General features: G+C 34.3%; 1 protein-coding gene across 1 annotated transcript in view; it reads right to left on the reverse strand.

Annotated features, from left to right (window-relative positions):
* Nucleotides 1-3406: 3406 nt before the first annotated feature.
* LOC150107021 (neurogenic locus notch homolog protein 1-like) overlaps nucleotides 3407-17000 on the reverse strand; it is a 104624-nt gene continuing 91030 nt past the window's right edge. Inside the window, exon 5 of the mRNA XM_090392895.1 lies at nucleotides 3407-4221. Coding sequence (XP_090249021.1) covers nucleotides 4081-4221 — 141 coding nt within the window. The 3' untranslated portion in view covers nucleotides 3407-4080. The remainder of the gene's footprint in view (nucleotides 4222-17000) is intronic.

Raw genomic sequence — 17000 nt, forward strand, 5'->3', positions numbered from 1 at the left:
AGTTCTGATTTTTCTATCCTTGCAGACAACCTCACCAAATGTCTCTCTAGCAGAATCAATCAATCTTTTCTTCAGAGTTTGCCAGTGAATCTCCAAGGTTTGGTTCCTGTTACATGTTATTCTTTTCAATATGAAATTTAATTTTATCCTGCTCAAGACTAAATAGTGATCGCTTCCAATTTCAAATCCTCTGTACACTTAGGTGTCCTGCACTAGGGAGAAAACATCACTATCAATAATAACATAGTCAATGAGACTTTTCTTATTCCTTGCCTCTTCTCTCCATGTGAATTTGTGCATATTTTTATGTTGGAACATGGTGTTAGTAATAACCAGTCCATGTGCTGAGCAGAAATCCAACAGGTATTTGCCATTATTATTAAATTTGTTCTTTTCTCCAAATTTTCTCAAAATATTTTTGTATGTCTGACAATTATTTCCTACTCTGCTATTCACATCCCAAACAAGGACCAACTTTTCTTTTTTCATTGTGTCAGTTGCTTTTTCTAAAGCATCAAAAAATTCCTCCACTTCTATCTTAGTAGAACCTTCTGTGGGACCATAGGCACAAATAAGTCTCATTGTCCAACTCCCCATTCTGATATTAGCCCACATGACTCTACTTGAGACTGCCTGCCATTCAAGAAGATTAGCGTCGTATTTTGTGTTGAATACTATGGCTACTCCTTTTCCTTGATTGTCATTTCCTGAATATAACATTTTGTATTTATTGCTCAGAAAAATCTCGCCAGTTTTCGTCTTTTTTGTTTCAGTCACCCCTATTATGTCGATCTGGTACTTATCTAATTCTTCAGCTAGCTCCATTTCTTTGCCATTCAGGCTTCTTATGTTGATAGTACCGATCTTTAATTCTGGTAATGTTGAGTTGGGGTGTGCTTTCAGATTTGTTCCGGCAGCTGACTTTTCGCTGTTTGCCCTGGTTCCCTGGCAAAAACAACGGGGGCCTTGTTTAACCGGGCGACGCTCCAGCCGGCATGAAATTTTGTCATGTTGTACCATCATTTTCTATATTGGTTTAAGCCAATAAGAATACAATTTGGTCAGCTAAATCCCAAATTGCCAGCCCATCCTCATTCGTTCAGTATCCAGGTAGATACCCAACAGGGTGCACCACGAGAAGGTGAGGATTGGACATTAGGTCAGAAGCCCTGGTCAGTTCACTGCATTCCTTTAAAGGTTATGTGGAGGTATCTCAGTTATACAGCTTTGACCCTTAAGCACCCCCAAAAAATATATATATTAAACTGATAAAAAATAGTAAAAAAAAACATATCCTGTCTATGGTACCAATTGTACTGTAGGTTTACAAATAACCTTTCGTTGTTGGGAGCAACATAAAAATAAAATAAAATAAACAAAAGATGCGAGAAAATGTAGGAAAACAAGTTACAAGTGTGAATATAAGCAAGTCATCTGACATTTATTGTAATGATTTTTTTGTTATGTGTATGAGAATGGCTACATACTCCCTACTCCAATATTTAGTGTTAATCTGTTCCTTCATGCTGGCCATGGAAATGCGTGATTTTCCCTCTGGGTATCCCAGTTTCAAACTCATATACATACAACTGATCTTTAACATATTGGGAAGTAGTTACTCAAAGAAAGTATTCTAGGGTTAAGATACCGTAATTAAATTCAAGGAGCCACCAGATGATTATCTCAAAGCATTAATTTAGTATATCTCGTATTGCTGGTGAGAACATGAAGTATTTTGCCCTTGAGAATTCAATGTTCTGAACTTGATGTTGTATCAACTATGCTTCTTAGTATTGGATTTAATATCCTGACCAAATATAATTAAGAAAGGAGTTTAAAAGTCTTCAATTTTGAATAAACCTTCCTGAAAGGAAGGATAAAACAATATCTATTATTTATATCAAGTAGGCAAATAGGTTTTGTCTTAAACACTAACTTTTAAGTTTTCCAGCTTATAATTTCTAAGTTCTGTCTTTCTAAACTTATACTTTGTCTTTGGGTAAAATAATGATGGGTATTTATCCTTACTTTTAATAAAATTACACTATAAAATATTCCATCCCATCCTATCTTTTGTGTTAGGTTCAATGGCCTCTAATAGACTAGTAACTTGGCCTCTCAGAAACCTGTTTACCACTTATGATAGGGTGGTTAATATTATCTGTTATATCTGTAAATTGCATGTGTTGAGCTAATTTCCTCTTTTTCAGGAAAGAGAAGCTGAGTTTCATCCTGCAAAACAAATTAGCCAGATGAGAAGGAAAAAATTGTCACTCCACATTAGACTGGCTAACTTATCTTCACTTGAAAAGCTCTGATAAAAGTTCCTTGCATCCTGGATGGAATTTGAACCTATGTCTTTCCAATCCAAAAACACTGTTGATACCAACTGAGCTATGGAAACTCTTATTACAAATATCCTAGAATTATTTTGTAATGTAAAATTTGAGAATTAAATTACCAAAAAGTTTTGTTTAATCTTTAACAAAACTGATAGAATTGATGTAGACTAAATTAAATCTAAACATTAAAACAATTTATAATTTTGCACTTTGGTGGTTATGTTTTGATTAAATTTGCCAGACTGGTTGGGTGAGCGATTAGCATATCTACTCTTGAACAAACAGGTTGCAGGTTCGAAAAAATCCCACCATGGGCATGGTGTTTTAGGTGAGAGATAAATTTCATTGCTCAATGTGCGATCACCACTCTGCTTATTGGAGGCCTGTAGTAGCTTGAAAAAGTTCCACGTTTGATTTCTAGGGCAAGGTTTATAGACTATGTAAATATATATATATAAAATTCTTAGCTTCTTCAAGGTACAGATGTACTATAGGTATTCAAAAACCTTTTGTGGGTGGGAACCACATAAAAATAATTTCATAGTACCTTCCCCTTAACATGTTAGGATTAGTTGTCACAGCCAAATAACTTGGTTTTACAAAAACCTAATTAAGGTGATTAATCGTATGTACATGCTCAACTACTTGCATACTCTAGTCATTTTTCTTTTGTAGGACAGGAAAACATTTACAGAAAATATTGCCCCCATATGAGATCAACTGACTAGTCAGTTAAAAAGCCCCTATAAAAGTTCTTTATACCTCAGATGGAATTCAAATCCAGGTTATTCTAACCAAAGGGCATCACCACCACCAAATGAATGAGTATAATGGGAGAAGCACCTAAATTCTTTCTTTCTCTCATCAGAATGATGGGAAGTGTTATACTGCATAAGTTTTGAAAATGGGATAGATCTATTATTATAAGAATGTTGAAAAAATTATGCTAATTTCTTTTAAAACACAACTTTTAAAAATTCATAAAACAGTTTTATTCATTATCAACATTATGGAATTTCAGAGAGAAACAGTACCACACTGTTGATAATAAACGTTAATACAAATGTCAGCAGTGGCACAACATTTAATAAAAACAATGCAATAATTTTTGATTCTATTTACATTACACTGACTATAAAAATATACATTTAATTTACAAGTAAACAGTGTTGGTGATGTATCTAGTTTGGATTATTAAAGGATGGGCTAAATTAAAAAAAAATAATAAATAAAAAAAAAATAATTAAGAGAAGTAAACGTGAGCCCTTTCTCTCAGATTTGTGTGCATATATAAATTACATACTAGTCCACTGTATCAACAAACTATGTAATTTATACCTAAATTAGACATCAGTTGTTCATGATGACATTCAAGCCTATTACTGCTTTGAAAAGAATTTACTAGATTCAATAAAATAATCAATTTGAACACCTGATTATGGATTTCATGACCATTATTATAACAAGGCAATTTCAGTTCAAAAATTATAAGCCACGTTATTATTAGGCACATAAAAGTGAGGATAATGAAATGAACAATTTATATATTTCCAACTGATGATATGTAAAATAAGATCTGACTGTGGACTGTAAAACAGTCCTAAAATGTCATTTTTGACCATTATGTTGGAGATGAGAGTACTTATATCACAGCCAGCACAGATGAGCTTCTACTATCTGAAAGGCCTAATGGCCCTACAAGAAATGAGAAGATTTCATTTGTGTTTAAGTATTTATATCATGTTCTAGACTGAGCTACTGTTAATTTTTCCACAACTTCTTGAGCTTCTTGTTCAGTAGCTTTGTAGTTTGTCACTTCTCTAGCTGCACGTTGGGCAAGCAACAAAGGAGTCTCTCCAAGATTATTAGAATGATTTACCTGAAAAGAAAATAAACAGACTATAAAACAAGAACAGTGAAAATTTTTTTTAAAACTAATGGACTTCTTTCTCTCTCTCTCACACACACACACACACACAATAATAAATTGCTGATGATGTTTTATTGAAGTGTGGTACTGAAGAAGCACAATTTTTGAATACTTCTCAAGTACGGGAACAACATATAGCTTAACACAGGCTATTCCAAAAAGGAATGGCAAACTGGCTGCATTAAATTGCCCAAAGCCCCTCATCTGGGGTTTTGATTCATCTTGGACAGATGAGAAACTGATGGATGGATAGCTAACACTTAAAACTCTCTGCATGAACTAATGAAATATAATATTGTTACATCAGCAAACTGAAATATGAAAAATGAGCAAATTCAAGTGTTTAATTTTTGCTAAAAACTTCTTTCTACACCAGAGGCTTAAGTAGTAATGTCAATGGCTGTGCACCACCACTTATCAGACATCCAAACCTTATCTGTTATTTATCGCTGAACCTCAGCTTGCACTCTCTAGCAACACTAAAGGTTATTAGACATGGAATTTCTTTATACAATCTACTTTCTCTTAAGATTTTGATCGAATCCACCACTGCAGCCTTTTTTCCAAGCTACCATCTGATGATCTTCCACTTACAATAAATTAAAGATACCAAGAAATGATAAACTTAATTTAATTCTTTATCCAAGTGTAAGCAAACAAGAACTATGCACCTGAACTATTTTCAGGACTGGGGCAACTCGTATAAAGAAGCTAATGACTTCACATCCCTTGCCATAGTATCCAATAATGAAAAGCACTCAGTGGGAGCCAGACCTAGGTGATACTAAGGTTGAAATAATGTAGAAGTAATATTTTCATATGCGATTAGCTAAAAGGTGTCATACCTTATTATTAAAATACTCAGGATTAGAGAGTTGTTGGAAGTTTTTCCACTTGGTTATACTATAAATTAAAAATACCAAGACATTATATATTTGGTTTAATCCTTTATCCAAGTATATCCTTTGTGAGTGAATTGCCAGCCCCCTCTTTGGTTGTTCATTGCACGTTGTGGTAGATTGTTCTTCCTTATCTGATTTTTCCCATCAATGCTGGAGTACTCCAAGGCTCTGTGCTTTCGCCTGCACTCTTTCTCCTATACAATGATATTCTCCCACTCAAGTCCAATCCTATTCATAGCTTGGCTAATGACTTAACTAGCTTTGTGTGTCACAAAACTTTGTAATACTTAGATGACTCAAGCATCAAGATCGTCACTGGTCAATGCTTTAAACACCAATCTTCTAGCAATTCTCAAGCAGGGAATGAAGATAATTTAGTAAATTTTAATGCTACAAAAACACAATTTTGACAAATTCTTGGAAGAGAAACCATGCCTCACTTTTTATAACAATCAACTTACAACCAAGATGAGTTCTCTCTTTTCACTGACTTTTAAATCCAACCCACCATGACATAAGTACATCATGTTGATAGCCTCTTAAGCCTCCAAAATATTTGCTATTTTTTTTTTTTGTTATAAACATTATTTTTCCTCTTCGACTCATAACACTTCATAAATTCCAAATCTGCACAACCTTAGAATATTTTTCTCACATCTGTGGTTAGCTCAAAAAATCTCCCTCAGAATACAAGATTGTATCCAGAGGAGAGCTATTCACTTAATAGATGTCCCCTCTCTTAGTGACTCCCTGCAATCACTTTCCCAAAGATGCTCTATTTTTGCATTGTCTTTTCTATGTGTATCTTCTTCCTTCATTCCACATACCACTATCCTTTGGAAGAGTCTTTTCCCCTTGCATACAGCCTCAATTCTTCAAGAACCACATTAGCAGAATTTTTCTTCTGTCTGATCTTGCCTACACATGGCACCATTATGTTATGGGTCTCAAGATCCCATAACTGATAAGCAAATTCAATGAAAAATATGAAGTCATCGATTCCTCAAAAAAGAAGCCTCAAAGCTGTGCTTCTCCATAATTGCAATAAGTATGCTTCAGTACCAGTAGCACATTCCGAGCATTTGAAAGAACGATACAAAAATTTAGCCTTCGTTCTCAGCAAACTATGTAAGTACAATGATTATGGATAGACAGTTTGCAGGGATCTTAAAGTCATATCTATGATTTTTAGACAACAAAGATGATACACCAAATACCTGTGCTTTTTGTGTGAGTGGGATAGCCGAGATTGAGAGAAACATTGGATTAAGAAGGAATGGCCAGAAAGAGTCACATTAGAACCTGGAAGTAAAAATGTGTTACACGAAACTTTGGTTGCTCGGGAAAAAATCATTTTACCCCTGCTTCACATAAAGCTGGGATTGATAAAGCAATTTGTCAAGGCTTTGTCGAAAGGAGGAGAGTGTTTTAAATACATCTGTGCAAAATTTCTGGATAATCTACAGCAAAATTGAAAGAAGGTTTTTTTTTTTTTTTTTTTTTTTTTTTAAAATCGGTCCAGACATCAGGAAACTTATGAAGAATAAACTGTTTGAAGAAAAAATGGCAACTGTTGAAAAAGAAGCATGGAAAGCTTTGAAATAGGTGGTGACCAAATTTTTAGGAAATCACAAGGACCCCAACTATAAAATGATTGTCGAAGACGTGCTATAGAAATTCAAGGATTTGGGATGCTCCATGAACTTACAAGTGAACTTTCTCAACTCTCATTTAGACTACTTTCCTGAGAATCTGGGAACTGTCAGCAAAGAGCAAGGAGAGTGATTCCACCAAGACATCAAGGAGATGGAAAGAAGGTATAAGGGCAGGTGGAATGTCAACATGATGGCAGACTATTGCTGGATGTTACACAGAGACGACCCGGGAAAAGAATTTCACAGAAAAAGTTCAAAAAGAAGTTTTGAAAGAAAAAGAAAGAACACCACAACGAAATATAAAGTATGTAAAGATGAATCTTTAATAATTACTTTAATTCAAAAAATTTTTTCCAAAACTTTCAACTCGAAAAATGTTTACGGAAAAATTTAAATACTGTTATTTTAATTAATATACTGCATTTTAAAGCTATTTTACTGTAATATTGAGATCCATTTTGTGAAAACTCCTTACATGATAGAGAAAAATGGAAGAGATATTTGAAATCAACAGTCAAAAATAAATCAGAAACAGTTAATAGTTTCCAGACAACTTTTCATGACTTGAATTTTGCAGGCCTGTGTTATGGATGGACAACAGAATAAGCAAAGCTAATAAAGTGAGGAGTCAAGTGAATAAATTTACACAGAATAGGAGAGACATCATTAAAAACACAAATCAACTTCACAGTTTATGGATCTGAAAGTTATGTTAAGAATAAAAAGTCTAGAAACCATAGATAAGAGAACTCTGAAAGGAAAAAAAAATCAGAGCAGTGAATACATGGCATCAATGGTAGAATCATATTACATTAGTACCATGAGTGGGATATGGATTTTTTTTTTTATTATATTTTTATTAATGTTTTTGCATAGTCCAGAAAACACTATGTAAAAATTTTGGACTCTCGAGACCAAACATGGAACTTTTTCAAGTCACTTCAAGCAGTGGCCTTAGAGCAGGGAATGAAATTCATCTCATACCTAAAATCAGAAGGAAGTTGTATTTGTTAGCATTCAGGAATGTGTGAGGATAAAGGTTAGTACATGACTGTAGGAAAACAACCCAGAAGACCAGGATCTAGTGGAATGATGTAGTTAGAATGCCTTAGAACAGTGTTTCTCAAACTTTTCTGGCAGTAATTCACTTGGACAAAGCATCCTTTCTTTTAATGTTACATGGTAATCAGCATTAATTTTAGAAATTATGAACTTTACAACCATGTTATAAATAATTAATTTTAATTTCCCAACGTTTCGACTTACATATTAAGGTCATCATCTGGAGTATACACAAATATTCAAGGACAAGATGAGTTGCATTTCACACAGTATGCTAAAGATACAATGATTTGATCAACAGTTATTCTACTGGCATGACCTCTAGTGAAAATATAATAAAAAAATTAATTATTTAGAAACTACATCAAATCTAAAAATTCTATTTAAGACAGCATGAGAGAAACATTCTTTCATATAGATAGTTTTCTTACAGTAACAATGATGTCCTAATTTAACATGATAATTGTTATATTAGATTTAAGATTCTGGATTATCTATAGTCCTGTTTATAGTTCACTCTTAGGGAGAAAGGTTCTGTGGGTAGAATATATGCCTTCCATATGCTTGGGATTTTTAGACCATCATTATTGTTCAAGATTAGGGTCATTGATAAGAATCTCACAGGATTCCTTAAATTTACATTCATACCATGTTTTGGTGTGATGTAAACAACTGATGCTTTTCCAGTAAATTCTATGTAAAGTGTTCAGGGCATGATCAGAAAGGCCAGCTCACCATAGTTATTATATTTAATGTGTCGTTTATGTTCCTTTTGTTTGAAAGGAATTGTGCGTCCTATTTCCCCTATGGTAGATTACAGGTGCAATAAATATGGTCTACTCCAGGGTGGGACAGGCCAGTGAGTGGGTCTTTGGGCGAGTTGAGTAAGCTTTTTAATTTGCAGGAGGTTTAAAGGTGGCTTTGAAGTTGTATTTCTGCAGTATTCTGTTTATTTTATCTAATGACCTTTAATGTAAGGAATGGTTAACCATTTCTTACCAGACTACAATAAAACTATAGTTTTATTGTAGTCTGGTTTATCTTTGTTTTTTATTGAGGTCATGTAGAGAATTTTGTTAATAGTGTTTTGGCTATAACCATTTTTCAGGAAAGTATGCTGTTAACTTTAAATTCATCTTTAAGTGCTTGTTCATTGGAGCAAATCTTCAAAGCCCTGTTTTTTAGAGTATTAATGACTAGTTTTTGTGTTGGTGGTGGTGGTAGGAGTTTATGCGTATATATTGGCCAGTATGTGTCAGTTTCCGGTAAAGGAAAGACTGCCAGAAGAGATGTGCGACAAGCGCATCTAGAAAACGGAAGTGTGTTCTGCTTTTCAATCTCAATTGCGAACTGTATGCATTTGTGTTGTTTGTTTAGGTGGCTAAGGAAAGTGTCTAGTGTCTGGCAGCTATAGTGCCAGATCGTGAGAACATCGTCAACGTACCTAAGCCAGACTTTGGGTTTTAAAGGAAAGGAATCTAGAGCATGTTGCTCAAAATGTTCCATATAAAAGTTAGCAATGGGGAGGGGAGGATAATGGCAAGCCCATGGCTGTGCCTTCTTTTTATAGGTAGAAAGCGTTTTGCCATACAAAATAACCAGAACATAATACATACGCAAAGAGCACCATGATATCTGGAGGGAATTTGTCCTGTAAAAGAAGAATTGTGTCATTGATTGGGACATTCATAAAGAGGACGGACACTTCAAAACTGACTAATAAATCATCTTTTTCTAATGTAATGTCTTTGATTATGTTTATGAGGTGCTGTGTGTTTCTGATATAGGAGGGGAATGACCTACCAACTCCTTGAGTGTTGATGCTAATTTCTTGGCTAGGTGATAATTCGGGCTGTCTACATCTTCGACTATCAGCCGGAGTGGTGCGTTTTGTTTGTGTACCTTTGGCAGACCATAAATTCTCGGAGAACGAGCATAATGCGGAAGCAAACTTTTTTTTTTCTGTATCTTCAAGCCATGTAGTAACTGATTTAAGTAGCTTCTCTGTTTTTTATTTTATTCTATTGGTTGGGTAATAGTTAACAAGTTGATATGTACTGTTGTCTGAGACTAGCATATTCATTTTTTCTAATATGTGGTTTACCATACAAAATAACCAGAACGTAATACATGCGCAAAGACCATGTATTACGTTCTGGTTATTCTAAAGTTTAGAATAATGGTGGCTGCCTTTATCAGTTCTAGTTATTACGATGTCCGGATGTGATTTTAGTCATTTCACCACTGTTAATTCGTGTTTTGTTAAGTTGCTTGTTATTGTTTTCTTATAATTTACATTTAAAATATTGGTGGTTTCTAAATGTATTTTATCTGCTATGGTAGTTGGGATGAATCTTAAGCCTCTTTCAATATTATAAATAAAATAAAATCCAGTTTGTTCATCGATCTGGGTGCTAAGGCAAAGTTTAAACCTTTGCTGAGTAGCGAGGGTTTGTCTTTGTTTAAGGCGTGGTTGGATAGGTTGACTACGTTACTGTTACTTGAAGGCGTTTGGTGGCTCCTGTTATTTCTTGCTTCTGGTTGGCTGTTAATATTCACGGAGAAATTCAAATATGTCCGTTGGTTTTGTCGATCTTTTAGTCTATGAAATTTTCTTTCTTAGTTTGAAGGATATGGTTTGCTGAATTGTCCATAATCTTCTCGAGGATAACCCAAATATCTGTGTTCGAGTAACTCTAAAGTTCAGGTTTTAAATTTTGTACCTGGTTTTGAGTAAAGACCACATTTTTTCTAGTAGCCTGGATCTGTTCTCTGAGTAACGCTTTCTCCATACAGTGATATATTTGTTGTGCCTTTGTTGAGGTAAATTTTCTCTTTAGTTTGATGCAATTTGGAATGATATTGCTGTCCCTACAATGCGCTACATGCGTGCTTTGCACATGTGTTACGTGGTTATTTTGTATGGCAAAATGCTTTCTACCTACAAAAAGAAGGCACAGCCATGGGCTCGCCATTATCTCCACCCCCCCACTCCACCCCATTGCTAACTTTTATATGGAACATTTTGAGCAACATGCTCTAGATTCCTCTCCTTTAAAACCCAAAGTCTGGCTTAGGTATGTTGATTATGTTTTTGCAATCTTCCTCATGGCCACCAGATACTTTCCTTAGCCACCTACACAAACAGTTCACAATTGATATTGAAAAACAGAACACACTTCCGTTTCTAGATACATTTGTCACACGTCTTCCTTCTGGCAGTCTTTCCTTCACTGTTTACTAGAAACCGACACATACTGGCCAATATATACACAAACTCCTACACCACCACCACCACAACACAAAAAGTGTCATTAATACTCTAAAAAACATGGCTTTGAAGATTTTCACCAATGAACAAGTTCTTAAAGACGAATTTAAAGTTATCTGCAAAATACTTTCCTAAAAAATGGTTTCAGTCAAAACACTTATCAAAATTCTCTACAAGACCTCAATCAAAAACAAAGAAAAATCAGACTACAATAAAACTATAGTTTTATTGTAGTCTGGTAAGGAATGGTTATAACCATTCCTTACGTTAAAGGTCATTAGATAAAATAAACAGAATACTGCAGAAATACAACTTCAAAGCCAGCTTTAAACCTCCTGCAAATTAAAAAGCTTACTCAACTCATCCAAAGACCCACCCTGGAGTATACTGTATTTATTGCACTTGTAATCTACCATATATAGGGGAAACAGGATGCACAATTCTTATCAGACAAAAGGAACATAAACGACACATTAAATATAATAACTATGGTGAAGCTGGCCTTTCTGATCATGCCCTGAACATTTCACATAGAATTGACTAGAAAAGCACCAATTGTTTACATCACACCTAAACATGGTATGAATGTAAATTTAAGCAAGCCTGTGAGATTCTTATCAACAACCCTAATCTGAACAATAATGATGGTCTAAAAATCCCAAGCATATGGAAGGCACATATTCTACCCATGGAACCTTTCTCCCTAAGAATGAACTATAAACAGGACTGTAGATAATCCAGAATCTTAAATCTAATATAATAGTTGTCGTATTAAATTAGGACATCATTGTTACTGTAAGAAAACTATCTAAATGAAAGAATGTTTCTCTCATGTTATCTTAAATAGAATTTAGCTTTGATGTAGTTTCTAAATAATTAATTTTATCTGTATTTTTTTTTTTATATATTATATTTTCACTAGAGATCATGCCAGTAGAATAACCGTTGATCAAATCATTGTATCTTTAGCATACTGTGTTAAATGTAACTCAGCTTGTCCTTGTATATACTCCAGATGATGACCTTAATATGAAGATCGAAACATCAGGAAATTAAAATAGTTATTTATAACACAGTTGGAAAGTCCATAATTTCTAAAATAGACAAAGCATATAATTTAATGGCTCACTAGCTCCCATACTCCACTTTGTTGATAGGTGACATTTTATCTATTTAATCTAGGGATGAGCTTTGACATGCTGCCTCCAAGTGTAAAATTAATTATGATATGATTTCTTGGCACATTTCTCCACATAATGTGCCTGATTTTATGTACCACTATACATTCACGTGTTGAGATATATATGTGTGTGTGCAATGAAGTATTTAAGCATATTATTATATTTAAATTAAAAAAAAAAATATGTAAAAGAACTTTAGGATAAGACATTAAAAATTCTATTAAGCTGAATCTGGAAATTTACCAACTGCGATAAAAAAAAATATACATTTATAGTTATTTACTCTCATGACCCACTAGGAAAACCACGTGGCTCAACACTGAGAAATGCTGCCTTAGCAAATTGAAATGTGAGATCTGACAATCCTTACATATAATTTGGAAGAAAATTCTTAATAGTACATTAATAATGTACACATTGTGTGTTACAATCATAGCATCCTGTACACCACTTAAAGGAACAAATCAGGAATTTATGATGTAATCTGACAAAAGAAGAAAGTCCACAAGTATTATTTGTAAAATGGCCGAAATATTTTAAGTCACATCTCTACAGTTATATGTTTAAGTACTAAAACTTACAGAAATTTTTTGGATTATTTTGAGCCGCAATGCAAGTGGAATGAATTTTTTCATATTCAATATTAATGGAACCAAGAAAGAAATCAACTGCATTAAAATACAGTCAAATGATCAATTTTAATCAAATTTAATATCTTCAAAAGTATTCACAATTTTATGATTTTAAATCAAAATAAAAATAACTTCATGTCAAAATATAAACAGAGATATGAAAGTTAATTTTTTATTATCTTCATTTTTGTTTTATTAAATATATGTAAATGTTTCATGCTTTGACCCATTCAACTGCTGGGAATATGTAAGCCAGCCAACCTCTGCTTTCTGGCTTATTTTCTTTCATAATTTAAATGATAAAAATCACATACAAACCTTTAGGGTTTTGTTTTCTCCCCAGTTGAGGTTTAACCAACATTGTGACAAAAATTATATATATATATATATATATATATATATATATATATATATAAAAAAAATCAGCTAATGCCTTTTTATTCCCATATACGGGAGTAGGCGAGGCCATTTAGCCCTATCTAACTTTTGGAGACTGAGTGGGGACTGAGCCTGTGTAGCTCAGTGGATGTGGCGTTTGCATACCACGGTGCTTGGCCGCACGAAGGAAGACTTGTTTTGAGTCTAGTCGGCGACTAGAGGAAATTTTTCTAAGCCTTTTTTCGACCGGTTCCCAAGTTAGTCGATCTCTGGCATGGGCAAGCGGGTTTTTCCTCCCAGAAACTCGGGTTTTTCGTCCTGTAAACTCAAGAAAATCGACCGTAGAACCCACATTATTTCAGACATTAAATATATTGTGTTAGGGTTAGGGACCACGAGATGGCAGCACATTTGAGTTGTCTCTCTTCACTGCACACTGCTTAATTAGTGATAGCCTTGGGCTATCTATCTCTGATTGGGTACCAGTGGAGATTGAACTGCCCACTCAGTCTCCAAAAATTATATCTATATTGAAAATCTTGCTCAGTATTTTTATGCAATACTAAACCTTCTGTATTATCTCCATCATTCTTGCAAAATATAGCAATTATATATTTTTCACTTGGTCAGAGTATAATAAATTTAGTTTAATCCTTTATCCAAGTGTGAGCAAACAAAGTTTGCGCCTGAAAGTATCTTCAGGACTCGAGTAAGGTGGTACTTGCAAAGGTGGAGCAAGCTACCAACACTAGCTTGCTCCACCTTTGCAAGGAGTGCCCTGGTGTTGTACCACCTTACCCCAGTCCTGAAGATACTTTCAGGTGCAAACTTTGTTTGCTCACACTTGGATAAAGGATTAAACTAAATTTATTATACCTTGTAGAATTTTTCTTAGGATGAGAAATTGCCAGGTGATGTATATCCTATTTTAGTCATTGTTCTATGTATGGAAGATTTGAAAAATTTCTCGTGAGAGTCAGCTCAAAATCTACAAGTAGATTTCTAAATCTACTTGTAGATTTTCAATTTATACAATGTCTAAAAATTAGAACTGTTGTGTGGAGGAGGAGGAAACAGAAATTTACATACCACTTCAGTTTTAAACACATTCAGAACAATTCCTGTCTGACCTGCCAACTGTTCATGTTATTCTTATAATAATGTATTCTATTACATAATGAGGCTTCATTGTTAGCTGATTTCTTTTAATTTTTTCACTTTCCTGATTTCATGCAATTTTTATCACTTATGGTCAGCATGCACACATCTTACTACTTTCACAATCCATGGGAAGACATTGCCATGTGACACATTGGATGATAGATTTCTCTTATTATAGGCAAAAGTGCAAATATTTTACTCTATACAGGATAAAGACAAAGGAGTGTCGGAGTTTAACTGAATTATATTCATAATAGATGCCTGCCTGTTTGGCCAAGTGGTTAACGTATCCACTCTCCAGCCAAAAGGCTGCGGGCTTGAATCCAAGCGTGAGCATGTTTGTGATTATCTGTGAAAATACTGGTAGTGGTGGTGGGCAGTAGATAGCGTTGGTGTAGTTGCAGTTCATTGTAGTTGGTGGACTGAGTGTGGAGACAGTTGTGGAGTAGATGCCCTCCCTTGATGAGTCTTTGGACTCTCTGGAGGTGTCACGTAATAATAATAGATGTCTCCACACCTTAAAAATTCAGACATGTTTAACAGTTTTGGCAGAGATTTTTTAAATGCAAAAGTGCACTTAAGTATGCTCAAAAATGATTGTATTGTATGTTTTTTTTATTTCTATAAAAAATGCTGAAAGGATGTAAACCTTTAGTACCATGGATGGGCTAAGGGTTAGATAATGCAATACTGGATGAATGAATGAATGATCAGGCTTTCTAGTTTTAAATACCAAACATGGAATTTTTTAAAGCAATTTCAGGCCTTACATAAGTAGGGTAGTGGTCTCAACATCAAGCAATGAAATTCATCAACTTACCAAAGACATTCACAAACATACATACATACATACTTACAGCAGAATAAAAATCCATGGCAATCGTGCCATTAACAAATACAATAATTTATCACTTTTATTCAATCTTTATGGATCAAATTATGAAAGTGGATGACATAAAACTGAGATAATTGGATATGCTAATCTCAGCTCTACTTTATGAAGATGATCATAAATCCGGCATAAGTCTTCAAGACTCAAACTAAATTGAATAACCAATGTAACAAATTTGATATGAAAATCAGCAACAAAAACTAAAACATGCAAATATAAAAAACCTGGAAAATATTAACTACATTATCACAGAAAACCTACAGAACACAGCTGATATAGCAGAGAGCAAGTTGAATAAATTTATATGGCTACAACACTGAATTAGTGGTATACAAGAGTATGTTTAAATTAATTTTAACTTATGGATCTTAGAGTTGGATTAGGATCTGCCTCCACAACTCCCAGGAATGGCCTCTGGTTATTCCCCTCTCACCTTCTACTCTTTTTATGATCTCATCTGGATTAATCTGATAAAATTCTCTCACTAACTTAAACCTCTCTATCATATCACCTCTCTTCCTCCTATCCACCACACTCTGCAATCCACATTTCTTCAACCTCTCATCATAGAGAGAAAAATCAGGGAATTGAAGAACACCAATGGCAGAATTATGTTAAAAATTAGGATATGACAGCTATACCAAACTTGAACTATTTAAACTATTCTGAATAACTTGAAATAAATTAGGCATTAATTTAGCAATAAAAACTCAAAACAAGCAGGAAAATAGAGCACCTATATATGGCAGTGTTCAAACTAATTTGAACATGAACTGGGTTAGAAATAAAAGTTGGCCAGAGTGACAAGGACAGGTGTATCAATGATAGAATCATATTAAAAATTATAATATTAGAAATGAATGATACTGTTAGTGTTCAAAATTGTGTGAGCAAAGCTCATTTAAAGTGCTATGGTTATTTAAAAAATGGAGAGGGAAGGTTAGCAAACACGTTTGATGCTAGGTTAGCAGGGAAAGCACCTAAAGGACCAAGATCTGGGGGGGGGGGATTGATATAGCTGGCTATATTTTACAATCTTGAAATGTAAAATCTGATACTATTGGAAGGCTTATAAATAACAGATTAATTTCCAAATTATTATTATTATTATTATTACACATTCCATGGAGTCAACAGACTCATCGTGGGAGGTTCATTCAACTGACAACATGTTTATCATAAAGAATCTTAAAGTCCTTAACACTCCTTGCATTTAATAACACATTCTGGTAATGCATTCCATTCACTGACAATTCTCTATGTAAAAAATCTACTCCACATATCCTTCTTCACCACACGTTTACATAACTTCCAGGAATGACCTCTGGTTCTTCCCCTCTCACCTTTGACTCTTTATAATCCCTTCTGGATTAATCTGATAAAATCCTCTCACTAACTTAAACATCTCTATCATATCACCCCTCTTCCTCCTATCCACCAAACTCTTCAATCTCTCTCTCCATAACCAGCATTCCAAACTCCTGATATTGTCTTAGTCACTTGTCTCTGGACACTTTCCAATGTCTCCACATCACATTGAAAACCAGGTGACCAGATCTGAGCACAATAGTCCAAGTGTGGTCTGACCAGTGCC

Source organism: Typopeltis vanoorti, chromosome 5 (genome assembly GCF_054136105.1).
Source record: "Typopeltis vanoorti isolate ZY-2024b chromosome 5, IOZ_Tvanoo_1.0, whole genome shotgun sequence".
Taxonomy (NCBI): Eukaryota; Metazoa; Arthropoda; class Arachnida; order Uropygi; family Thelyphonidae; genus Typopeltis; species Typopeltis vanoorti.